This window comes from Archocentrus centrarchus, chromosome 1, assembly GCF_007364275.1.
Source record: "Archocentrus centrarchus isolate MPI-CPG fArcCen1 chromosome 1, fArcCen1, whole genome shotgun sequence".
NCBI lineage: Eukaryota > Metazoa > Chordata > Actinopteri > Cichliformes > Cichlidae > Archocentrus > Archocentrus centrarchus.
Genome location: NC_044346.1, coordinates 3,366,469 through 3,392,964, shown reverse-complemented (window position 1 = coordinate 3,392,964; position 26,496 = coordinate 3,366,469). Strand labels below are relative to the sequence as shown.

Sequence of the window (26,496 nt, the reverse complement as noted above, 5' to 3'; positions counted from 1 at the left end):
GGGAATAAATGTCATTGCAGTAGATGTTTTTTTTTGTGTTTTTTTTTTAAATGCTGTAACTAAGTTTAAGGATATAATTCCTTAATTATCATTTTTATATTGTGCCAACACAGTGCAGAGTAGCTACCTAAACTCTGCTCCCACAGGTTTATTATCTCATTAATACTTTTACATCCTCAATGCTTATATCCTGGATACTGTGGCTCCTCTGAAAAGAAAAGTCTCAAATCACAAGTGTTTGACTCTGTGGTATAACTCACAAACATGCAGCTTAAAGCAGATAACCCATAAATCTCACTTTAGAAGATCTTCATTTAGCCTGGAAAAAGAGTTTGTTGCTCTATAAAAAGCCCTCCGTAAAGCTAGGACATCTTACTATTTATCATTAATTGAAGAAAATAAGAACAACCCCAGGTTTCTTTTAGATCATGAGACATTGTTGCTCTCAAAACACCATATGAGTGTGAAGTCCAGATCAGAGGTTTGGAAACAATGGGAGTAGTGCCAGACACATGTGGAGGATTACTGTGCCCTATGTTGGTGCATATGATCCCAGATGACCTTGCTCTTGCTTAAACATGCAAGATAGGTTCACAACATGAGCTGAGGGTCCCAGAGCTCCTAGTCCTTCTAAAACAAGAAGTTGATAACAGAGAGCTTGCCATGCATTTGACCAAAGCAGGGGGCCAGAACAAAGAACCACAGTCCCCTATCCAGCACAGATGCAAACCTGATCCAGCAAGTGGAAAACTCAGAAGGTGAAGTCTGCCATGAGCAGCTCACAGTCCCCTCCAGGATGTATATTCTGCGATAGCGCAGGTCACAAATCTGAACTCTGTACAGATGACACCCTCAACACCAGAAAGGAAAGGCTGAAGAAAATGGGAAGGTGTTTAATATGCTTGGGACAGCGACATCTGACCAAATTCTGCAAAACTAGGGGGATCTCATGCAGTGTATGTGGACAGAGACACATCACCACAATGTGTGACAAGGGTGAAACTGGGGAGACCCAAAACAGTGCTCAAGAGACAAGTGCAGCTGTAGTCTCATCTGTGGCCCCACGCACAGTGAAGACAAGTGCAGTAAAGAAGAACACAGGTCTCCTGCAAGCAGTGACTGCATTGGCACAGGGAGCAAAGGGAACGACCAAAGTGCGTTGCCTCATGGATGGAGGAAGTCAGCTTTGTCCTGGAGAAGCAGGTGAAGGCCTTAGGATTACCTGTTGCGAGGAAGGAGACTTTTCAGTTCAGGCTGCATCCCACTGCATTTATAGCAGACATCAAAAAGGTGTTCCTTCAGATATCCATCACAGAAGAGGACAGGGATGTGCTGAGGTTCCTGTGGCTCACTGGTTGTCCTGATGCTGAGAACACAAAACGTGTGCTGAGAATGACTCATGTGGTATTTGGTGTTTCATCAAGTCCCTTTTTGCTGGCAGCCACGATTAGAAATCACCTAGAGAAATGCCAAAGAAGTCACTCACAGGCCATCAACACTATTAAAGATTCTTTGTATGTCACCGACTTAATTGCTAGCTTAAACAATGTTAAAAAGACTTATACACTGACAACAAATGCAAGAGAAATCATGTCTGATGCATGAACCTCTGCAAATGGACTACAAACTCTCCTGAACTGAAGACCAAGCAGCAACAAGGTGGCTGCGGCTCGGTAGGTAGAGCAGGTCACCTACTAATCAGAAGGTTGGTTGGTTGGTGGTTTGATTCCTGGCTGCTCCGGGCTGCATGCCAAAGTATCCTTGGGCAAGATACTGAACCCCAAATTGCTCTCTGATGCAAATGTTGGAGTATGAATGTATGTGAATGTTAGACAGTAAGCATTTAGCTTAGTTACACATGGAAGTGTTTGTATGAACAGGCGAAAGCAAACTTTTTGTAAAGTGCTTTGAGTGCTCAATTGGAGTAGAAAAGTGCTATACAGTATAAGAACTAGTCCATTTATCATTTTACCTTTCCCAAGGACCTGAAACACGTGGCTGTGTGTTAAAGGTGCTCAGCTTAGAGTGAAGGCCAGAAACTGATGACTTTGTTTTTAATCTGAAGCACTTCATGGACATTTTCAAAGACAAAGGGAACACAAAGAAGAGTGTTCTGCAATCTTCAGCCAAACCGTTTGAGAGTGAAATGTCTCTTCCAGGACATGCGGCAAAGAGGTGTCAGCTGGGACGAGGACCTGCCAAATGATCTCTCCCAAAGATGGAAACAGTGGGGTATGGAACTCCTTCAGCTTAATCTGATTGTCATTCCCAGGTGGTATGGAATGGAAGGGATGCACAATATCCAAGTTCTTCACATGTCCAGTGGCATAAGTGAGAAGGCATTATGGTGCAGTGGCTTATCTCCAAGGACCGATCCCTGGGGGACAGCCTATAACAAGACTAGTAATGTCCAAGTCCGGAGTTGCACCCATTAAGAAACTCACACTGCCGCGTCTAGAACTCATGGGGGCTGTGACTGCTGCAAGGATGGGTAGCAATCTGCTACATGCTCTGAATATGCTGCCAAACCAAATCTGCCTGTGGACGGACTCTATGATTGTGATTCAGTCTAACTTGCCACACAGATGGAAACATTTGATCCCTAATAGAGTTATGGAGATTCAGTCTTTGACCACACCAGATTTGTGGTCCCATTGTAGTGGAAACGTTAACCCAGCTGATCGCACTACAAGAGGCCAGACAGTCACAAGGCTGAAGGAAGAGGAGCTTTGGTGGTCAGGGCCACCATTTCTGAATTCAGCAATACAGCCAGAACTGACTGATGAAAGGCTCTGTGAAGGGGAGGTAAAGGCTGAACTTAGGTCAAGTCATATTATGGTCCAATTCAGTAACACAGAACAAACCACTACTGTTAAAGCTGGAAAATTACAGTAATTTGAAGACAGTTCTCAGAGTCACAGCGTGGATTAAATGATTCACACACAACACTCACACCCGTCAAAGGAGGAAAGCTGAGCTGACTGCCGAGGACTTGGCTGAAGCTGAAAGATACTGGGTTATGGAGGCACAAAGACAAGGTTTCCAGAGGGAGACAAGTGAATTAAGAGTGGAAAAAGACATTCACAAGGACTTGAAAATCAGACACCCGAGGCCATTTCTAGATGAGCACGGTGTCATCTGTCTGGGAGGAAGAATGCAACACTCAGAGATGAGCTTTGGTGAGTAGCATCCATACTTCAGACCACAGACTCAGTGATGCATTCAGGCATGAGAAACACTTTAATACAACTTGGACTCCACAAGCCCGGCAAATGGCCAAGAAAATCATAGCAGCCTGCAATACTTGTAAAAGATTCAGAGTAAGCCATGCAGCAGTCAGCAGCACCCCTGCTAAGAGACTGGATTACACAATCAGCTCCCTTTGGGACTGTTGGAGTGGACTTTGCAGGCCCTCTGTATGCTAGGATCAAGAAAACACAGGGAACGGCTTAATAACCTTGTTTACCGGTGCTGTGACATGTGCAGTCCACCTGGAGGTGGTGTCTGACATATCAACAGGGACGTTCCTCCAGGCTTTCAAGAGGTTTATAGCTAGACGAGCCTTTGTAGAACAGTCTATTCAGATAATGCTCGTGCCTTCAAACGAGCTGATTAAGATTTTAAGAGCCTGTGGAAACCCATCAAGGAGCCAGAGCTCCTGAAGTATTTCACAGAAAAGAGCATCTCATGGAGACACACCATAGAACGGGCTGCCTGGTGGTGGTTGGGGGACTGGTGAGATCAGTTAAATCATGTTTAAGAAAGGTGATGGGAAGAGCTTCAATGAACTTTGAGGGGATATCATCTTTATTAGCAGAGACAGAAGTAATAATGAACTCATGACCTCTTACCTTTGTCTATGATGAACCTGATGAGCCTCAGCCCCTCACCCCGGCTCACTTTCTGATTGGAAGGCGACTGTACTCCGTACCACCTAATCCCTCCCATACTGACAGCCATACTGTCAGTTCAACAAGTGAGGAACTAACACGGACATGGAAGTATCGCCAGTGTCTTCTTAATGACTTCTGGACTCACTGGAGAAGAAAGTACTTACTGGAGCTGAGATCTGCTGGTGAGAACCACTATCAGTTTAATGAAGGATGATCTGCTGCTCATTGAAGATGAGAGGACACCATGCCAGATTTGGAAAACTTTATGAACTGGCATCAGAGGCCAAATGAAACCAGGACAGGACAGCGTGACAAACCTAATATTAATATTCAGGTTAAAAATTAAATTAAAGTTGTGGGTCAAAAACTGCTGTGAATGAAACTGGTCCAAGAAGGTACCGTATTTTTCGGACTATACGTCGCTCCGGAGTATAGGTCGCACCAGCCAAAAAATGCATAATAAAGAAGAAAAAAACATATATAGGTCACACTGGACTATAAGTCGCACTTTTTTTTTTTTTTGGGGGGGGGGTGTTGATAGAATCCGAGACCCAGAGCAGAAATTCCATCTTGAACGGCAATTTAAAATAATAATGGATTAAAGAACAGGACGAACACGGTTACGCCTACGTTATGCTAACGTAACACATTCAGCTACATGACGCACAATGAACACGTGTTCGGTATGTTAATGTAACATTAAGTTATTCAGATAACCATAGCATAAAGAACATACTAACAAGTTAACCAAACCATCAATCCATTGAATTCTTCATCCTCGGTGTCACTTCTAAACAATTCCGTACACTCCGTAGACGAAGCGCCGCTTCCTCTTCTGTGTCGCGTTAGTCAGACTCGTCGTCAGCTGCAGTTCCAATTATTCCAGCCTTTCTGAATCCCAACAGGATGGTTTGGTTGTCACTGAAGCCCATGTTTTCTTGATCCATCCAATGACTTCCAGGAAAGTTGGGTGGCGCATTCTCCCAGTTGCCGTTAAGCTGTGCTCTCCGTCAATCATCCACTGCGCCCACAGGTTACGCAAGACTGCCTTAAAGCTCCGGTTCACGGAGATGTCAAGTGGCTGGAGTACTTTGGTTCATGTGTTATAAATGTCACATATAAGTCGCTCCGGAGTATAGGTCGCACCCCCAGCCAAACTATGAAAAAAAGTGCGACTTATACTCCGGAAAATACGGTACATGAAATTGAAGTCGGGTAACAAAATCATTGATTCTAAAGGTTGTGTGAAGATTATTAAACGCACATTATGTCCAGGTTACTGTTCTTATCAACTGTTTCCACCTCCACAAAAATCCATCATGACTCAATAACCTGTGTGGCAAACTGATCACAGGGACAAACTGTGAAATCACACAAAGCTCTTTGCTTTGATTTCATCTTCAGGCCTGCACCTCACACTAGTTTCAGGTAAACACTTAGAGTCTAGGATACTGTAACCTGAAAAAACATTTGCAAGCATGTTGCAGTCTTGATTTATGTGCAGTTAAAATATTTTTACATTGATTTTTCTTTTTAAATGGAATCATGGATCATTGCACAAAATTAAAATGTGCACATAAATGTAAAGATTTTGTGGGGAAATGGCTGATTCTGCAAATAAACTGCAGCAAACATCTTCCCCATTATACCAGTAAAATTCATTTGTTCTTTGCCAAGTGTGAATTTTAAGTGGCTGGAATCAATTTAGACATTTGTTACAAGTGTGTATAAATCTCACTGGAAAATAGAGAACATAAGTTCACAGGAAAACCTTAAAAATACATGAAACATTTCTGCCATGTTGGAAATATCCATACAAATACAAATACAGGTCTCTCCAATATACTGGTCTTGGTTTGGACCCTCACAGAGCAGACCAACTCTTTGGAGTCTGAGGTAGTGTTCAAAACTCTGCCCATCATCCAGGATCTTCTTGGAGCTGTGGCATCAGCATTGATGACCATGTCTCCTGAACAGAAGCTTCTTTTTGGTCATATCCATTTCTGTCTTTCCTGCATCACAAGCAGATATTCCAATGTCCATCTCTTCCAAAAGAGCTCAGCAATATACCGCACTTGTCTCCATCTCCTTTTGCTATATAAGCCAGCTGACTCAAACAAACCTGGTGGCTAAAGGGGTTTCCCTTTCAATAGGAGAATATGGTTTACAGTGAGCGCTTCCGAGTCATTGGGGTCATCTGACAATTTAGTGATTGGCCTGCTGTTCAGTATTGCCTCCACTTCATAAAACAGTGTGTGGGGACCTTCTTCATCCAAAACTTGTTGTCCAACAACAGAGGTAAGTACACTTCTGACAGAACTTATAAGACATTCCCAAACACCACCTTGTTGTGAGGCTGATATTGGTGAATTGAAGCTCCACTTTATCCTTTCCTGTGCAAAGCTACTCTCTATCTTCTGTTGGTTAAAATCAGCTAGAGCCTGCTCCAGCTCCTTCTTGGTTCCAATGAAATTTGTGATTTGTACCCTTGTCTGTTCTTACGTTTGACACAGGACCTTGTCTGCAGACAAATCTTCACACAGCATTGATGTAGGAGTCTGTGTTGAGGGAGTGTGTGACTTCCAGGTGTACAGCACGGCTGCTTGAACAGGTAAAGATCACTCCATACCGCTTTAGACTTGTCCTACCTCTTTTAACATCAAGTAGGCCAAAATAATCAACCCCCATGTCAGGAAATGGTGCTTTGTCTGGCAAAACTCTCTCCTCAGGTAGGTCTGACATTTTCTGCTCACCCAGCCTTCCTCTGTACCATCTGCATATGATACATTCGTTGATCAGCTTCCTGGCTGCTGCATTAGCATTAATGATCCAATACCTCATAATGTCTTGTGCAGCATATGGTTTCTGCCCGCATGTCCAAGTTATTGATGAATATGATGCAGAATCAGCCGTGATACAGGCAGGTCATTTGACAGGATCACAGGATGTTTAACTTCTAGCAGCAGTGCCGATTTAGACGACCACCAACCCTGATGATGCCATCATCCAGGAAGGGCCCAAAACAGCACAGAGGACTTTCTCTGGGCACGTTCTCAGAGCCTTGTTTCAACAAGGCCGTTTCACTATGGAACTTTTGTTTCTGTACAAAATGGATGATTGCTCTTTATTATAGTGCTGTGGTGTTAAGCTGGATTTTCCAAGTGTGGTCTTAAATCTCTTGGTTCACTTCTTTGCTGTTTCCACCTATCAGTTGTTTCCTTTTTTGACTGAGAAATAGAAGCTGATGTTTGAACTTGAGCAACCAGGCCACTGATGTTCTGACTTTCCTCCAGGAGGCGAAATAGTGAATGAGTTGGTCTGTGGGATCTTCACTGTTTAACAATGGCATTCACTCTTGGCTCTTTGTTCACCTCTGGATCGTCAGCAGGAACCAAAAATGTGTCCAAATCAAATGCAGGCCATTCACACTCAGGCCATTCACAAGAGAGAAAGGCAGCGCCTTTCAACCATTTTCCATATGTCAAAAACTTCTTAACTTTCATTCCACGAGATGCTTCTTTTGCAGGGTTGTCCTTATAGTATACATATCTCCACTGTGGGATGTCTATGGCTTCTCTTGTAACAGCTGCTCGGTTGGCGACACAGGTGTGGAATCATTTCGTTTCATTACAGATGTGCTTGAGGACAGTAGTACTATCAGTCCAAAATACTGACCTTTCCAGTTGTAATTGAAGTTCCTTTAACAGCGTCCTGTCCACACATACAGCAAGCACATCTGCAGCGAGCTTGAGGCGAGGAACGGTGATCTGCTTCAAAGGTGCAACTCAGCCTTTTCCATCACAAACAAGACGTGCACACTGTCAGCATCTTCAAGTCTCAGGTAAGATACTGTGCCATAGCTGACTTGGTTGGCATCTGAAAAATGATGAAGTTGTGCTTTCACAGGTGTTCCAAAGTTGTGAGGCTTGATACACCACTCCACTCCAAATCCACCCATCTGCTGGTGTTCAATGAGCCACTCAGACCAGTGCTTAGAGAAGGAAGATGGAACTGGTTCATCCCACTTCAGGTTCAGCCTACAAAGCTCTTGTAACAATAACTTGGCCAGAATAATAAAAGGGCACAAGAAACCCAGTGGATCATGAAGGGAGCTCACCATAGATAAAATGCCACTTCTGGTGTGTGAGCATTCCTCCACTGATGTTCTGAAATTGAAGATGTCATCTTCAACACACCATTGCATCCCAAGAGCTCTTTCTACTGGCAGCTGATCCCTGTCCAACTTTATTTACTTTGCGTCTTTTGCTCTGATGTCACCAGGAATTGATGTCAATGCTTTACGACTATATTTTTGAAGATGGAAGCCACTGTTTTTACAAATCGAAGTCAGGCCATGTATCAGCTGTTCTGCATCTTCCTCTGATGCTGTATTTTTAAAACAGTCATCCACATAAAAGTTGTGTTTCACTGTACCGATGATTTCAGCTGAGGATGTCAGTGCATTGTCCTCCGCTGTTCTTCTCAGGGCATAATTAGAGCAGCTGGGTGAAGATACAGCTCCAAACAAATGTGCTCTCATCCTGTATTCTTCTGGTTCTTTGCTGACATCTCCATTAGGCCACAGATAAAGCGCAAGAAGTCCAGATATTTGTGAGGAACCCAGACCTGGTAGAACACGGCATGGATGTCGTTCATAATGGCAACTGGGCCTTTTCTAAACCGCAGGAGGACCCCAGTGAGTCAGTCTGTTAGATCTGGACCCTGCAGAAGTAGGCTGTTTAAAGATGTTCCTTTGTAAGTACAGCCACAATCAAACACAACTCTCAGCTTCTGTTTTGTGGGGTGATGCACTCTGTGGTGGGAGCTGTACCACACTTTTCCATCCTCTGGAGTCAGCTCATCCACGGGAACCTTATTTTGCATATCCTTGAACCCGCATGTTGTTCAAAAAGTCAGTATATTCCCTTTTAAATGTAGCATCTCTATTAAAATCCAACTTCAGACCTTGTAGTCTTTGTTGGACAATGCAGTAGTTATTTGGCAAAACAGGATCTTCAACTCAGAAAGGTAAGTCAATGCAATAGTGTCCATCCTTTAGCTCTGTTGTATTCTTCATAATGTTCATGAATTTAATGTCCTCTCTCGACATCTCCAGCTGGTTTTCTGATGCCTTTTCATTAAAATCATGATCCGAACTTGGCTGCCCCCTCGCATATTGTTCCAGGTAATACAATCAGTCACTGAAGCTACTGGTTTTATCCTCCACACAATTTTCAAAGGCTCTCAGAAAAGACTTGAACTATAGAGGGTCACCATCAAACAGAGGAATATTCCTCATGGGCAAAGCAGATGATGAAATTTGCTGGACTAACAAAGCGGTGATCTCATTTTGGCACTGCATGATTCTCAAAGTGTCCTGAGTGGGACGGGATTGTTGTTCCACATTTTGGAGCATCATATGTCATTTGTGTTGTTGATGTCCGGCTTTGCAGAGCATCTGTAACTGGTAGCTGTAATATTTCAGGGTGTTTTGGCTTGACAGTGTAGTGGAGGTTTAGATTGGCTTAGAGATGGTTCAAACTGGACAGCATATGGATAAAGTCCAGGTTTCCTTTGTGACTCTGCCTTTTCAACATAGGAATTCATCCATCCAGACCAGGGGTCAGCAACCTTTAATACGGAAAGAGCCATTTAAACCCGGTTTCCACGGAAAAGAAAACACTGAGAGCCTCAAATACTAGCAGAAGCCGGTAGCAGCTACCGCAGGTGATGCATATATTGAGAAACAAAAATAAATAAATAAATAAAATGATTTTATTTTAATATTTCAAGATTGCAATAATGTTCCAATTTAGAACAACAACAAAAACCGAACTGACAAAAATAAAATGTACTTCAATTGGATACTTATAATTTACTTCCACAAGCCGCACAGCCTGAAAGAGGTTGCCGACCCCTGATCCAGACAGTCATTCACACTCACATTCACACCTATTGGCAATTTAGAATCACCAGTTAAAGTAACCCCAGTATAACCGCATGTCTTTGGATTGTGGGAGGAATACGGAGAAAACCAATGCAAACACAGGGAGAACATGCACACTCTGTACAGAAAGGCTTGGGCCAAGGTGGATTTGAACCCAGACTTTCTAGCTGTGAGGCAGCAGTGCTAACCACTGCCACCATGCTGCCTCCATATGAATTCATATCATCTGAAATTTTAGAGCTGCATTTGGAGCTTAGCTTCAGGACCTTAAGTTTTGCATAAATCTCCTTTAGTTCAGTTTCCAAGGCCAGTTGTTCCTTTTCTTTCCTTTTTCCAGTCTTATTTTTCCTCCTTTGCCTCTAAAAGATGTTTCTTTTTTCAGGCAGCCATGCACTCCATTAGCACCACCTTTTCACCTTGACATTTTAGGTACTTGGGAGCTGGCTTTAGAACTTCCCGCTGGACAATAGATATTAGAAACGCTGTCCTCCAGCTGGATATCATCACAAACATTGCAGGGTTATCATTTGACTGTTCATGTGAATGTCCAGCATTAGACAACCAGCTCTTCACATCTTGAATAAAGCTTGAAAGTTATTTTTTGATCAAAATATTTTGACCGTTTCTCCACCTCAGCCTCCGGCAAATCCACTGATAAAAAGGTTTCATGTAATTCTTTAGCCTCATCAAAGCATTTTATTGGTCAGTTCAATAGAAAATTCATTAACATTGTCTGTGGATTGCATTAATTCATGCAGCTGGTTCATACATTTTAGCTTCTTTACACATATTGGCTCTATTTTCCTGACAGGATTGTATAAAAAATATTCATCCTTTAGCTGTGAAGCTTGTAATGAATAGATGATGTTCTAGATTTCGTTATTTTACAAGTTAGTTAAAGAGTTAATAAATGTGGGATAAGGGGAAATCACTCACACCACACTTTTTTCTAGGTTTACACCAAAGGCAAGCCTTTGATTAGGTTTCTCATGATATGCACAGCTGGCATCCCTGATCATTTTATTAAACTGGTGCAGTACCTCTATGAAAAATCTAGAGTGTAAGTTAAAGTAATGGAGTTTTAGGTGAACACTTTAAAATCTTCTGAGGCATGAAGCAGAGCTGTCCTTTGAGCCTGATCTCTGTGTTCGTGCCATCAGTCCTTTACTGAAAGAATGAATAAAGATCCACACAGAGAGGCCGCCCTGGCTTATGCTGATGGCACTGTGATAAACCAGGAGGTGATGGAACTCACTTATAAACCTTTTTATCAGCAACTGCAAAATTTCTAAAACAAGCCCAGTGTTTTTATGTAAATATGAATTCAGTGCTAATTGATACCTTTAATTCATGTGACACACTGTTTCCAGTAGCGGATGGATGATGGGAGCAGAGTTCAGACCAAATGTAGTAAAGAGCTTGTGTTAACTGTACCTCATGTTCTAAATGACGCTGTGTGACTGCGCAGCTCTGATTGGGGTTAGTGTGCAACGTTTGCGCCTCTCCACAGCACAAACAGCGCAGATGCAAACATGGTGGCTCTGCGGTTTTAGCTTGAGCGCTCCTGCAGAGCAGAAAAGCGCAGTGGAAGAACTGGTTTCCATTTACCGTGAATTTACAGCGCAGTAGCTGCTCTATCTCTGCTGACGTCAGGCAGTGACGTTCTTTGTCTATATGACAGTAATCACTCGAATGTGCCATTAATTACGTTATTACACTTTGGACCTCGGTGTGTGAGTGAATGGATTGCCTATATTGGTCTTCACAATCCACAGCAACAACAATGAGAGACCGGGTGCTGTTTTCTCTCATTCATCCGCGTGTCCGCTTGTAATAATAGAAGTGGAACTATTAAAAAACATTCAAGATGACTGAAGTCCGTACAAAGTGGGAATCCTGCCATGAAGCAGCAGGTAAGCGAGCTATGGAAACTGGACTGAAACGCACCAAACCCTCAATTAGACGTGATTCGAGCGTCACGATGGAAACGCCGTTGTGTGAAAAGACTGCAGCTCACTGCTGATGCTGTTCACATCCACGTCACACATACTTCAGTCACAAAGTAACCAGTTTAGCGCTTTACCGCCGTCTGCTTCCTTTGAGTCACCGTCTGTCTAACTCCTCCATATTTACCACAAAGATCGACACATTTACTGCTCACTAAGATCAATCCCTGTTTACGAGTCTGTTATTAAAGCCTGACAAATATGGCAGGCCGTTTAAACAATAAAATCAGTTTGTCTGACTATCCGTAATTACATTTCAGATCTCTAAAACTGCATTTTGACTAGACAAAACTACATTTTGACTATCCAGAATGGTAATTTAAGATATCCGCAATTACATTCTGACTAGTAAGAATAATAATTCAAGATATCTTCAATTACATTTTGACGATTCAAAATTCCTTTCAAGATATCTCAAATTACGTCACCGGATTTGTCATTCACACAACCGTAATTACAATTTAAGATATCTAAAACGTAATTATGACTAGTCGAAATTACCTTTTAGATATCTGAATTTATCGATTGCGTGAAGGCCCCCTTGTGCTGTACTGAGCTGTCCAAACAATTGCCTGTGTAGAATTTCAGGTGCCTGCAATGGCGCTGGCCGTTATCGACAAAATTATAATAAAATGCAACAATATAGAAAGAGCTCCTCAGTATGGGAAATGTGGAGAGCGCGAGAATTGTGTACTTAAAGACTGCTTCAGAAATCTGCACAGAATCTCTGATTTTATGGCAGGCCGTTTTAACAAACTGCCTTATAAACATTCCGCCAAAAGGCTCCGTAATTCAAGATATCTGAAACGTCATTCGGACTAGTCAGAATGTTAATTTAAGATATCTTAAATAGAAAAGCCGTCTTATTCAAGATATCTAATTCATTTTGAGATATCTGAAAAGGCATTTTGACTAGTCAAAATTACAGTTCTAGATATCTCTAATTTAGTTTTGCCTAGTCATTATTTGCTTTCAAGATATCTAGAATTTAATTTGCACTAGTCAAAACTATTTATCGCCTATCTAAAAATACATTTAAGATATCTTGAAACATGGTGTCATTAAAGATATCTTTAATTAGAATTATGACTAGTCAGAATAACAAATGAGATATCTTGAATTAACTTTATGACTAGTCATAATGTAATTGTAGATATCTAAAATGTGAGTTTCAGATAGTCAGTAATTCACTGAAGATATCTTGAATTGAAGCCGCCATACAAATGAATGGTAAATCTGACGTCATTTCAACTAGTCACAATGTAATTAGAGATATCTTAATTTACTAATACGTCTAGTCATAAATCAATTTCAGATATGTAAGTGAGGTGAATCGGATTTTATGTTAAAACGACCTGCCATATGACAAACACCTACAGCATCACTGACACGCGCAGCAACGACTCAACAATCACAGGAAGCTTGAGACGCGCCCCTTTTAACAAAAGACGCAGCTTTGCTCCAACTCCATGTCCAACCCACTGCGCAGCTCGACCAATGAGAGGCGAGGGCCTGCGCAGTGCGATTAGCATACAGGCAGGATAAGAAGAGCAGCTCTCCGTCAGCACTTCATTCGTGTCTGCAAAGCATCGAGGAAACAACATGCCTGAACCCGCCAAGTCTGCGCCCAAGAAGGGCTCCAAGAAAGCCGTGACCAAGACCGCCGGCAAAGGAGGCAAGAAGAAGAGGAAGACCAGGAGGGAGAGCTACGCCATCTACGTGTACAAGGTGCTGAAGCAGGTGCACCCCGACACCGGCATCTCCTCCAAGGCCATGAGCATCATGAACTCGTTCGTCAACGACATCTTCGAGCGCATCGCTTCCGAGGCCTCTCGCCTGGCTCACTACAACAAGCGCTCCACCATCACCTCCAGGGAGATCCAGACCGCCGTGCGCCTCCTGCTGCCCGGTGAGCTGGCCAAGCACGCCGTGTCCGAGGGCACCAAGGCCGTCACCAAGTACACCAGCTCCAAGTAAACTCTCCCGCTCTCTCCCATCAACACAACGGCTCTTTTCAGAGCCACACACCTCAATCTAAGCGCACACGTTCAACCTTAAACAACTGCATGGCAGCTACTTCATATACCTGCAACATGACTCAGCAGAATACATACATTTATAAATAAATGTATGCTACTGACCTCGACTACTCTCATTTTTAAGTTGTGGAACAGGAACACTGGTACTACATGCACTTGCTGAAAACCATAATGCCATAATTAGAGATTTAATCTGAATATTTGACCCAAGTCTCACATTGTAGTCAGAACCTCCGGAAACCTTCAACAATCCAATAACACGTTTTTGTCTCCATCACAATAAATCACGACACACTCGGTTAAGCACACAGCAGCTCTAACAGGATCATTACTCGAAGCTTCAGTCACAGCGCCCTCTGCTGGACAAATGCAAGGCTTTAATTACACCAATGATCTGCTTCACCTTTTGTTCTGAAGCAGCTTTGCGTTCTTTGTCACACACACACGATGACCGAATATTGATGTGTGTTGTGTTATTAAGGAGAGTGTGCTGGGAAAACATGGCACACACACTTTGTGCTCTTGTGGAATCAGGTTTAGAAAAAACTGAACTTAGTTACAGATTTGTTATCAGATGGAAAGTTAAACAGAGGACTTTGGAGATCCTGCAGATAATGAAATGCACTACAGTACTTTAGACTGAGCTCTGCTATCCACGACATGTTGAAATCTTCAGGAAGCACAGGCTCTCTGTCCTCTACTCACTGACAGAAACAGTGGACCCTGATTATATTACAGCAATTAAAAAATCTATTTTGGCTGGACAGTAAACCTCAGAGCAGCAGCTGATCACAGCCTGTACACAAAGAGTCTACTGTAGCTCACAACAGACATTACTGTGAGCCCCACACACACACACACACACACTGATCTCAGGCTCCCCCACCTGCTGAATCCCACTTTAACCCCTGACTGTACAAATGTTCCTCTTTAGAGCTGAGGCAGAATTACACGACTGGAATAAAAGTTGTGTTCTCGTGTGATATTATTATTTAATTATTGTGTTATTACAGCACAAGGTTCAGTTAGTTTTGCACAAAAATAGCTTTCAGTCCATCTCAGAGTCTCTACTTTTTCACTTTTACTTGGGTAAAGAAGTTGAATCAGTACTTCAAGTTTTACCACAGTATTTTTAACACAAGTACTTCACACTCTGTACTTTTGCCACCTCTGATAACCAGAGTCTCTGGACGATCAGCAACATTTCAAGCCCCGCTTCACTCATACAGGCTGATGGAAGTGAGCTGGGCTCAGATACTGGCTCAGGACAAACATGAAGCTTCACAGATTCAACAATGATCCATCTGTGAGTCAAACTCTGCGCTGTTGCTCCTCTTGAAGGGAGCAGCTCTCACGCAGGTCTGGCTGCTGCTCCAGCAGCATCGCTGTGCTTGCTGCCAGCTCCACAGCTTCACTTTGCTCCACAGCTGCCTTCATCACATGTGGCTTTGAACTCGGACTGTATCAACAAACATGCGGCTCAGCTGGAAAACGTCTTTTCACGGAGCTCTGCGGCGCCGCCGTCTTTTTAGCGGACAAAAGAGCGGAAGAAGCCGCCGAGCAGCGCTGAGCTCCGCGCTGAGCCGCTCAGCTTCGGAGGCTCCAGCAACAAAGCGCACAGAGCCGCAGAGCTCTACATGAGGCCCACACGAGGAGACACCAGTCCGCTGTGGACCGCTTCACTGTCGCCCTGCAGCGCCGCTCACACGCTCACTTTCAGCTCTTTGATCCCGGACACAAAACACAAAACGGACACACGTTGACGCCGCACAAGCGAGCCCCGCGACACGCCTTCACTCTCCACGGTTCTCATGGTGTGTTCAAGTGCAGCGTCTGGCTCCGAGCTTCCGTCATTGCGCTGTCACTCTCACTGCACTCAGATCAGAGCTCAAAGCTAAGCGGAAAATGTCGGAAGAAGCTCCAGCACCTGCTGCCGCTCCGGCCAAAGCGGCCAAGAAGAAGGCTTCCAAGCCCAAGAAGGTCGGCCCCAGCGTCGGCGAGCTCATTGTCAAAACTGTGGCCGCCTCCAAGGAGCGCAGCGGCGTGTCCGCAGCCGCTCTCAAGAAGGCTCTGGCCGCCGAAGGCTACGATGTGGACAAGAACAAGGTTCGCGTCAAGACCGCCATCAAGAGCCTGGTGGCTAAAGGCACTCTGGTCCAGACCAAGGGCACCGGGGCCTCCGGGTCCTTCAAGATGAGCAAGAAGGCGGCTGAGGGTAAAGAGAAGAAGCCCGCCAAGAAAGCCGCTGCTAAAGCCAAGAAGCCCGCCGCGGCCAAGAAACCCGCCGCAGCAGCAGCGGCCAAAAAGCCCAAGAAGACGGCGGCAGCCAAGAAGCCCGCCGCAGCCGCTAAGAAGTCCCCCAAGAAGGCCAAGAGCCCCAAGAAAGCGGCCGCAGCCAAGAAGCCCGCCAAGAGCCCCAAGAAAGCGCCCGCCAAGAGCCCCAAGAAGGCGACCAAGAAGGCCCCCGCAGCAGCCAAGAAAGCCCCCGCTAAGAAGGCAGCCAAGCCCAAAGTCAAGAAGGCCGCGCCAGCCAAGAAGAAGTGAGCTCCCCTCACATTCAACCTCCACAAAGGCTCTTCTCAGAGCCACCACACCATCACACAAGAGCTACAGCCTCAACAGCATTATTAGTAAGAGTGGAACGATAGTATAGACTGATTTTTACATTTTAAACGGATCAATAATTACAAAATCGCAGTCACTACTTCATGAAACTCACGGCAGACTAAACATGAACAAAGCTTTCATACAAAGCACTTACACAGCACCAATAATGCTATTACACATCTTTCAGAAAGCAACCATTTCTTGTCATCGCGCTCTGAACAGGAAACATTGTCCAACTACATCATATCAAAGGTGAGGAGAAACTTGAGTGAACAGTACACAAAACATTGATACTGACCACCTCATTCAGAGTGTTCAGAAACATTTTTCACACTTCAAACTCTCACTCAGGAATCTGGTGCTTGAGGCAGCAAATCTCTTGGAATAAATGCAATCAATCCCATGGAGGACTACAGGAATTAGCCTGTAATCAAGTCCTTGATAAGTTTATGAAGCTTAAAACCAGCTGATGAAGTATTTTAATGCTGCTACAAGTGAGATGGAGCTTTGTCATGAATGTTTAGCCAGGATAATTGGTGTGTGAGCATTTAATCAATTTGATGTGAGACGAGTGTGACCGTCACACCTGAAAGCTGCAAAACGAATGCATTGTTATTTAGCTGCATTGAGTGATGTGATCAAGTGTGAGTGATCCATGTAAGTGTAGCGATTGTTGAAATTGTCTACATTGTTAAGCTGAATGAGAGTGAGGACATGTGCTCTGAGAGGAGTGTGTGGCTCTTAAAAGAGCCTTTTTTTACAGCAGGTAGGCAGAGCAAGAAGTTTGTCCGGTGCTGCGTTTACTTGGCCTTGACGGGCTTCTCGGTCTTCTTGGGCAGCAGCACGGCCTGGATGTTGGGCAGCACGCCACCCTGAGCGATGGTGACTCCGCCGAGCAGCTTGTTGAGCTCCTCGTCGTTGCGCACAGCCAGCTGCAGGTGTCGGGGGATGATGCGAGTCTTCTTGTTGTCGCGGGCAGCGTTGCCGGCCAGCTCGAGGATCTCAGCGGTCAGGTACTCGAGCACGGCCGCCAGGTAGACGGGGGCGCCGGCACCAACGCGCTCAGCATAGTTGCCTTTGCGCAGCAGCCTGTGCACACGGCCCACGGGGAACTGCAGTCCAGCACGGGACGAGCGGGTCTTGGCCTTAGCTCTGGCTTTGCCTCCGGTCTTGCCGCGTCCGCTCATGTTTAACGCTTTTCTTCTGTGTAGTATCGACACTCAAAGAAAACATGACTCGAGCAGCCCCAAAGCCTCGCTTATATTTGCGCACAGCGCGCGCCGTTTGGTCACGCACCAATCACAAAGAGGCTTCCAGCAGCGCCGCAGGGGGCGGGCCGCTCTCGCTGTAAGCGCGCACTTTGAACGCACTTCCGTCCAATGAGCAGCCGACACTCAGGCGGGCCGTCGCTCCTTTGGGCGGTGCTGAGCGCCGCCACGAGCTGCTCACCAATCACGAGCCGGACTTGTCGAGCAGCGGCACCGCCTCGCAGTGTCTCACACGCTTTAAGAACAGCGACTCTCCTCCACTCACTACATTTTCTCCTGTTCGCAACACAAAGAGAGAAAGCGCGTAAACATGGCAAGAACCAAGCAGACCGCCCGCAAGTCTACTGGAGGCAAAGCCCCCAGGAAGCAGCTGGCTACCAAGGCCGCTCGTAAGAGCGCCCCGGCCACCGGAGGCGTCAAGAAGCCTCACCGTTACAGGCCCGGCACCGTGGCTCTGCGCGAGATCCGCCGCTACCAGAAATCCACCGAGCTGCTCATCCGCAAGCTGCCCTTCCAGCGCCTCGTCCGTGAGATCGCTCAGGACTTCAAGACCGACCTGCGCTTCCAGAGCTCCGCCGTCATGGCTCTGCAGGAAGCCAGCGAGGCTTACCTCGTCGGCCTCTTCGAGGACACCAACCTGTGCGCCATCCACGCCAAGAGGGTCACCATCATGCCCAAAGACATCCAGCTGGCCCGACGCATCCGCGGAGAGAGAGCTTAAGCTGCCTGCCTGCCTGCGCTATACAAACAACTAAACAACGGCTCTTTTCAGAGCCAACTCACTCACTCTGAGACGTTTCCATCGTAATTAATCAGTATACCCCTTGCTGTTTAGTAGAATTTTGTACAAATAAGACTAAAGGGTCATTTTATGAATAAGATTCAGATTTATACCCAAAAACAATCCCACAGATTAATATTACAGAGCTGTGCTTCAATTTCTCATCTTGTTGTAGTCCTTGCTGACTTTCTTCCCATTATCTGCTACACATACTGAAGTATAAATTATTTATCACCTACCTGCTTACAGCCTGTTTTCAGCTTGTGCTAATGTTCATCAGAGCTCACCATCATTGGAAATTATGTAATTATCTTGATCATTATGAAAGGTCAAGTGTCCAAATTTCTTTGTATGGTTACATGTCACCCCATTAACCTTACTATGATTTTTGTGTGTGTGTGTGTTACCCTGTCTACTCCTTCACAGGTTGGATGATCTGAAAGTAAATTTGCTCAAGCTGCATCACACAGCAATTATTAATATCAATATGTTTTTTCTAAACAATTTATTAAAAATTTCAGTTTTTTGGATTTTCACCTCAGAGTATTTACGGATCTGTCAGGTTTCCAATATGTGTCCCCCCCCAATAGTAAACTCATTCCTACGCCCTTGAAGCCTATTTTCTGTTTCCACAAATGTCTGTCTGTGTCCACGTCTGTTCAGATCCACCACACACACTTGCCAAGATCCTAACTGCGCCCACTGGATGCAGATGATTTATGTGTTCGTTGAATGCTGATTTGTTGCCATTTTTGTCAGAGTAAGAAAGGGAGTGGCAGTGGAGTTCACTTGGAACTGGAGAACTGTGAAAAAAAACCTTCAAAGACCAAAAAACTCCAGAATGACACATACAAACAGTGACTGTAGTGGACACATTTCATTGTTTTTAACACTCATTTTCACTTCAGTTCTTTGTTTAATTCAGTTCAATTCAATTTTATTCATATAGCGCCAAATCCCAACAGTCACCTCAGGGTGCTTTGCATTGTGGGTAAAAGCCCTACAATAATACAGAGAAAACCCAACAGTCAAAACGACCCCCTATGAGCAGCACTTGGCGACAGTGGAAAGGAAAAACTCCCTTTTAACAGGAAGAAACCTCCAGCAGAACCAGGATCAGGGAGGGGGGGTCATCTGCCATGACCGGTTGGGCTGAGGGGAGAGAAAAAAAGACATGCTGTGGAAGAGAGCCAGAGATTAATATCAATTAATGATTAAATGCAGAGTGGAGTATAAACAAAGTAAATAAGGTGAATGAGAAACAGTGCATTATGGGAACCCCCCAGCAGACTAGGCCTATAGCAGCATAACTAAGGGAGGGTTCAGGGTCACCTGATCCAGTTCTAACTATAGGCTTGATCAAAAAGGACAGTTTTAAGCCTAATCTTAAAAATAGAGAGGGTGTCTGTCTCCCGAATCCAAGCTGGAAGCTGGTTCCACAGAAGAGGCGCCTGAAAGCTGAAGGCTCTGCCTCCCATTCTACTCTTAAGTATCCTAGGAACCACAAGTAAGCCAGCAGTCTGAGAGCGAAGTGCTCTGTTGGGGTGATATGGTACTATGAGGTCTTTGAGATAAGATGGTGCCTGATTATTCAAGACCTTGTATGTGAGGAGAAGAATTTTAAATTCTATTCTAGATTTAACAGTGAGCCAATGAAGAGAAGCCAATATGGGAGAAATCTGCTCTCTCTTTCTAGTCCCTGTCAGTACTCTAGCTGCAGCATTTTGGATCAGCTGAAGGCTTTTCAGGGAGCTTTTAGGACAGCCTGATAATAATGAATTACAATAATCCAGCCTAGAAGTAATAAATGCACGAATTAGCTTTTAGCATCACTCTGAGAAAGGATGTTTCTAATTTTAGAAATATTGCGCAAATGCAAAAGAGCGGTCCCTACATATTTGTTTAATATGTGCATTGAAACATTGAAAAATGTGACCTCCAGCTTCTTTATTATTATTATTATTATTATTATAACCTTTATTTAACCAGGTTTGTCCCATTGAGATGCAAGATCTCTTTTGCAAGAGAGACCTGGCCAAGAAGGGCAGCACATAAAGTTTCAACACAAAATTACATAAAATATACACCAAAAAAAAAACAAATAATTGAATTCCTAATCAAACAACTGCACTCATTAAAAACATTTGCACTCTTGGAGCCTGGTTGTAATGGAATTTATCATTGATTTGAAAACCTTCAGTGATACCAGACTTTGGCGCTTAAGCTCTGATTGCAAAAAGTTCCATGTACTTGGAGCAGAAAATCTAAAAACTTTCTTCCCCATTTCTGTTCTGACCTTGGGAACAGTAAAATGATAAAAGTCCTGGGAACAGAGACTGTAGGCTCTATTATTCTGGATTAAAAGGGATGATAAATAAAGTGGAGTAATTTGAAGAACAGCCTTATAAATTAACTCATACCAATGGCTGAGGCGGCGTACATATAAAGATGGCCAATTTACTCTACTGTATAAGACACAATGATGAGTTAAAGCTCCACAGTTTGTAATAAACCTCAGAGCACCATGATACACAGTATCCAACATGTGGAGGCACTGAGCAGAGGCATTCATGTATAACACATCACCGTAATCAATGACCGGAAAAAAAGTTGACTCCACTAATTTCTTTTTCACCCTATAAGAAAAGCAAGACTTATTTCTAAAATAAAATCCAAGTAAAAGCTTCAGTTTCTTTACAGTATACTGAATATGTGCCTTAAAAGACAACTGGTCATCAATCAAAAACCCCAAATATTTAAAAATAGATACAAGTTCAATTTGTTGACCAGTACTGGTGACAATGACAGACTGACTTGATCTTGCTGATTTAGAGTTAGTGAAGAACATAAGTTTTGTTTTATCAGCATTTAGAACAAGCTGCAGTTGGCAAAGCTGTTCTTGCACTCTATTAAATGCATTCTGCAGATGTACAAACACTTCTGCAGACGTAGGCGCAAAGCAATATATGACTGTGTCATCAGCATAAAAATGAATGGCTGCATTTGAAATATTCTTTCCAACATTATTTATATACAAGGTAAATAACAAAGGGCCTAGTACTGAACCTTGGGGCACCCCCTTGTGGACAAACTGAACCTCAGAGGAAACACCCTCTAAGTAGACAGCGTGGCTTCTGTCTTTAAGATAATTTGTGATACTTTTCTTCAGAGTATCACTTAAAGGCTCATCAAATGCCTCATAGGAGAAGTGATGCTTTGTGGACCTCAGTCTCTTCTGTTTCAGAACAGCCCTAACATTCATTTCTTCACAGATGTCCTTGGCTGACATCTGCGCTGTCACAAAGCATGTTGCCCTGTAGCTTTGAAGATCTTTCTCAATCCTATTGAGAAGACTGACGGCAACATCAGCTTGCATGCTGGGAGACTGCATCAGCTTGCTCACATGGTGTGTCTGGCTCAAGATGTCGTACCACACCACTGTACAGATGCTGAAGCAGTAGGGTCCCACCTCCTCTGACAGGGATTGGGCCTCAACCTTAATGGTGGGGTCTTTAGTGTGATCTCTCACCTCAATCAGTGCCTCTCTCACAGTAGCTGCCTGATATCTCAGGGGCTCAACACTCTTCACTTTACTTTCCCACCTTGTGTCAGTCTACATCTTCAAAGTGATGCCCACATGTTTTTTTCAGTACTCTGAGTGGAGGCTGAAAACAAGGTGAAAAGCTTGTGTAAGATGCCAAAATAAAAAAACATATCCTGGTCAAAAATGACTCCAAGATTTCTCACAGTAATACTGGAGGCCAAAGTAATGCCATCCAGAGTAAGTATCTGGTTAGACACCATGTTTCTAAGATTTGTGGGGCCGAGTACAAGAATTTCAGTTTTATCTGAAATTAGAAGCAGGAAATTAGAGGTCATCCAGGCCTTAATATCTTTAAGACATTCCTGCAGTTTAACTAATTGATGTGTGTCATCTGGCTTCATTGATAGGTAAAGCTGAGTATCATCTGCATAACAATGAAAATTGATGCAGTGCTTTCTAATAATACTGCCTAAGGGAAGCATGTATAATGTAAATAAAATTGGTCCTAGCACAGAACCCTGTGGAACTCCATAATTAACCTTAGTGTGTGAAGAAGACTCCCCATTTACATGAACAAATTGGAATCTATTAGATAAATATGATTCAAACCACTGCAGTGCAGTACCTTTAATACCTATAGCAAGCTCTAATCTCTGTAATAAAATGTTATGGTCAACAGTATCAAAAGCTGCACTGAGGTCCAACAGGACAAGAACAGAGATGAGTCCACTGTCAGAGGCTCTAAGAAGATCATTTGTAACCTTCACTAATGCTGTTTCTGTACTGTGATGAATTCTGAAACCTGACTGAAACTCTTCAAATAAACCGTTCCTCTGCAGATGATCAGTTAGCTGTTTTACAACTACTCTTTCAAGAATCTTTGAGAGAAAAGGAAGGTTGGAGATTGGCCTATAATTAGCTAAGACAGCTGGGTCAAGTGATGGCTTTTTAAGTAGTAGTTTAAGCCACCTTGAAGGCCTGTGGTACATAGCCAACTAATAAAGACAGATTTATCATATTTAAGATTGAAGCATCAATAACTGGAAAGACTTCTTTGAGCAGTCTAGTAGGAATGGGATCTAACAAACATGTTGCTGGTTTGGAGGAAGTAACTATTGAAGTTAACTCTGAAAGATCAACTGGAGCCAAAGAGTCTAAATACCAGCAGTGCTGAAAGCAGCTGAACATGAAGAATAATCTTTGAGATGGTTATGAATAATTTTTTCTCTAATGTCTAAAATTTTATTTGTAAAGAAATCCATGAAGTCACTACTAGTTAAAGTGAAAGGAATACTCAGCTCTACAGAGCTCTGACTCTTTGTCAGCCTGGCTACAGTGCTGAAAAGAAACCTGGGCTTATTCTTATTTTCTTCAATTAATGATGAATAGTAAGATGTCCTAGCTTTACGGAGGGCTTTTTTATAGAGCAACAAACTCTTTTTCCAGGCTAAATGAGCATCTTCTAATTTAGTGAGACGCCATTCCCTCTCCAGCTTTCGGGTTATCTGCTTTAAGCTGTGCGTTTGTGAATTATACCACGGAGTCAGGCACTTCTGATTTGAAGCTTTCCTTTTCAGAGGAGCCACAGTATCCAAAGTCGTACACAGTGAGGATGTAAAACTATTGATGAGATAATCGACCTCACTGGGAGCAGAGTTTAGGTAGCTGCTCTGCACTGTGTTGGCACTGAAGAGCATAACAATGAAGGAATTAGATCCTTAAACTTAGTTACAGCACTTTCAGAAAGACTTCTACTGTAATAAAACTTATTCCCCACTGCTGTGTAATCCATTAAAGTAAATGTAAATGTTACTAAGAAATGATCAGACAGGAGGGGGCTTTCAGGGAATACTGTTAGGTCTTCAGTTTCTATGCCATATGTCAGGACAAGATCCAGAGTATGATTAAAGTGGTGGGTGGGCTCCTTTACATTTTGAGAGAAGCCAATTGAATCTAACAATAGATTAAATGCAGTGTTGAGGCTGTCATTCTCAGCATCTACATGGATGTTAAAATCACCCACTATAATTATTTTATCTAATGTCAAACACATCACTCACAGAAATCTGCATACCTTTATCCTTCGCCCCCCCCCCCCCCCTTGCTTCCTCTTACACACATAACCTGTATGACTCTCACTCTGCAGCAAGTTGACGTGACAGTGAGGGCGCACCAGCACCCACTCCACTAATCTGACATGGAAATGAGTGGTAGTCTAACCCTAACCCTCTACCAAAACCCCCAAAACTGGCGAGTTTTGAGTTTTTTTTTTTTTAAATCCAGGACCAATAACCATTTTAGAGAGGCCACAGTTAAATAACTGCTGAATATAATAATGTGTGCTGGTTTGGAAGACATGCCTAATTTTCTGAAGCCAAGTTCATCTGGGAGTGAATTTAATAATGTTAAGACATGCAATGCTAAACAAAACTCAGTCTCTCCTCTTATTTTCACATGGCTGACTTAAAGACTGGGAGATGTCATGTCCAGCAGGTGGATGAAGAGCTGGTTGGTCTGTGGCTGTAACACTGATGGAGAAATGGTAGAGACTGTTGGAGAGGTGCTGCTTTCTCTTTTCTTTGTTGGGAAAGACTGGGATCATGGACTAGAAGGAGGGCCGATGGGAACCAGCTGAAGACCAGAAACACTGTCTGCTCATCAGACGGGATCTTTGGATGCTCCTTGGTGACGGTCTTTGCCCGCTCGTCGATGAGGGACTGTTCATCAGCACAGTGCTCCTTGGTGGGCATCTCACTGGCATTGTTGGGGTGCACACACTGCTGTTGTGTGAGGGCTGAGGATTGCACTGATGTCGAGGTTCCTATGGAAAAACATTTACTTTCAGAAAACATCTGTACATGTCAAAGAAAAGAGATTGTATTTAATAGTCATGTGAAGGAATTTAAATAACAAGAGTGTGTGCTGCTTAAGCCTTTAGGTTTCTGCGTGTTCATTTATCGAACAGGAATGACACAAAACAAGAATAAGGAGTCCAATTATTAAATTTAATAAAACCATTTCAAACAGTTTACAGATATCTGGGTCAGACTGCATGCCACGCCCGTGTGAGATGACATGAAGCGCTGACACATTCTAATTCAGCTTACAGTTTCATGTAGTCACAGCTTACCTAACTTGGTTACATCGTTATACAAAACAGAATGTGGAAACCAGAGAATTTCAGCAACAGGGTATTCAGATGACCTCGAAGTCTCCATTGTGTAGTCTCCATCAGTGTGGTTCATTGTGTGGTTCATGATGACACAGAACATTATAAGCTTCTGTATTTTTAATCGTTATGTTTATCTTCCAATCAAAAACAAATTTCTCAGGCAAGTAAATGTACTTAAGATATATATGTGGCATATACCATGAATATCCCAACACATGGTAGGCTCCAATTATTATTTAATTAATTTACAATAGTGTGGGATCCATTTATTTGAAATAAAACAGGCTGTACCAAGGTGGCTTCAAGTTTCTACACCTGAAATTAATAAAAACATTTGGCACAGATTAGTTAACCCCACCATATTATTAGAGCTCAAGTAATTGTTTATCTTTAGCAAAAATATAGATAAAATGTTGTCACAAAATATAAACAGATATAGCTTCTTTGATATATGATTTAAAAAATAACAAGAGAAGTTATGAATGTGTCAAGTCAAAGTAGGAAGGACTTTCTCAATAAAGCCCAGATCAGATTGTGCTCGTTCACAATATTGATTATATGAAACAACCTTTCAGTTTTGCTTATTACACAATCAATTATACGACCAATGTTTCTGTTTTTCAGGACAGAGCAGCGATGTTTTTCAAAAAGCAGAAATAGGAAGAAAAATATAAACTGATGAATGTTAGAAAAACAGTATTTAGAACAGAAATACCTGCTTCATCTGTGTTCAGCTCATCTGTGTCGGGAGATCCTCAGGACCATTGGCTGGCACGGACAGGTGGGGAGGATTCTGGCTGCTCTGCTGCTTTTAAAGAGCCGGATTATCCAGAGCAGAAGGTAAAAACGCACAAAACATGTTACAGCTGAAGACCAATGAATGAAACTGTTATGAGTTTATAAATCTGTGAAAAAGATGGTAACACATTTTATATGAACTGTTTAATGAGGTGACGGTACCCAGAATGCACCTCCATCAGTAACAGTCTCTGCTGTTATTTTCCCTCGTTGTTTACATTACACGTACCGCAAAAGAAAAGTCGTATAAATGTACAGTACACTGTATCTGTGAAGGAATCTGTTTTCATTTTGAAAATAATTTTGATTTAATATGATTTAGATGTTAGACACAAGGCACACAACGAAATGATCGTTCCAGATCACTCATCCAGAGACGAGCATCTGCGGTCATGCAACCAGAGACCGGCGCTACCGTTAGGTAATGTGGTGTAAGTGTCT

The 26,496-nt window shown here is 43.2% G+C and overlaps 4 protein-coding genes across 5 annotated transcripts; 3 read left to right on the top strand and 1 right to left on the bottom strand.

The window, feature by feature from the left end:
- Positions 1-13,446: 13,446 nt before the first annotated feature.
- Positions 13,447-13,891, top strand: LOC115798676 (histone H2B 1/2-like). The gene has a single exon (XM_030755649.1). It carries the CDS (start codon positions 13,449-13,451, stop codon positions 13,821-13,823), a length of 375 nt encoding a protein of 124 aa, XP_030611509.1. The 5' UTR covers positions 13,447-13,448; the 3' UTR covers positions 13,824-13,891.
- A 1,713-nt stretch (positions 13,892-15,604) lies between these two features.
- On the top strand, positions 15,605-16,470 carry LOC115797933 (histone H1-like). The gene has a single exon (XM_030754560.1). It carries the CDS (start codon positions 15,791-15,793, stop codon positions 16,427-16,429), a length of 639 nt encoding a protein of 212 aa, XP_030610420.1. The 5' UTR covers positions 15,605-15,790; the 3' UTR covers positions 16,430-16,470.
- A 762-nt stretch (positions 16,471-17,232) lies between these two features.
- Positions 17,233-17,702, bottom strand: LOC115798316 (histone H2A). 2 transcript variants are annotated; one of them, XM_030755242.1, is made up of 2 exons: positions 17,462-17,702; positions 17,233-17,398 (listed from the first exon to the last, which is right to left on the bottom strand). In XM_030755242.1, exons 1-2 carry the CDS (start codon positions 17,677-17,679, stop codon positions 17,293-17,295), a joined length of 324 nt encoding a protein of 107 aa, XP_030611102.1. In that variant the 5' UTR covers positions 17,680-17,702; the 3' UTR covers positions 17,233-17,292. The 2 variants fall into 2 exon arrangements, with proteins under 2 accessions (XP_030611102.1, XP_030611027.1); XM_030755167.1 differs by having other exon boundaries at positions 17,233-17,702.
- Positions 17,703-18,060: 358 nt separating this feature from the next.
- On the top strand, positions 18,061-18,506 carry LOC115798150 (histone H3). Its single transcript, XM_030754928.1, has one exon. The coding sequence runs from the start codon at positions 18,071-18,073 to the stop codon at positions 18,479-18,481; it is 411 nt and encodes a 136-aa protein (XP_030610788.1). The 5' UTR covers positions 18,061-18,070; the 3' UTR covers positions 18,482-18,506.
- Positions 18,507-26,496: the final 7,990 nt, after the last annotated feature.

Excerpts from the sequence above, each read along its gene's own strand:
- LOC115798676 (XM_030755649.1), top strand. The coding sequence starts at position 13,449 with ATGCCTGAACCCGCCAAGTCTGCGCCCAAGAAGGGCTCCAAGAAAGCC.
- LOC115797933 (XM_030754560.1), top strand. The coding sequence starts at position 15,791 with ATGTCGGAAGAAGCTCCAGCACCTGCTGCCGCTCCGGCCAAAGCGGCC.
- LOC115798316 (XM_030755167.1), bottom strand. The coding sequence starts at position 17,679 with ATGAGCGGACGCGGCAAGACCGGAGGCAAAGCCAGAGCTAAGGCCAAG.
- LOC115798150 (XM_030754928.1), top strand. The coding sequence starts at position 18,071 with ATGGCAAGAACCAAGCAGACCGCCCGCAAGTCTACTGGAGGCAAAGCC.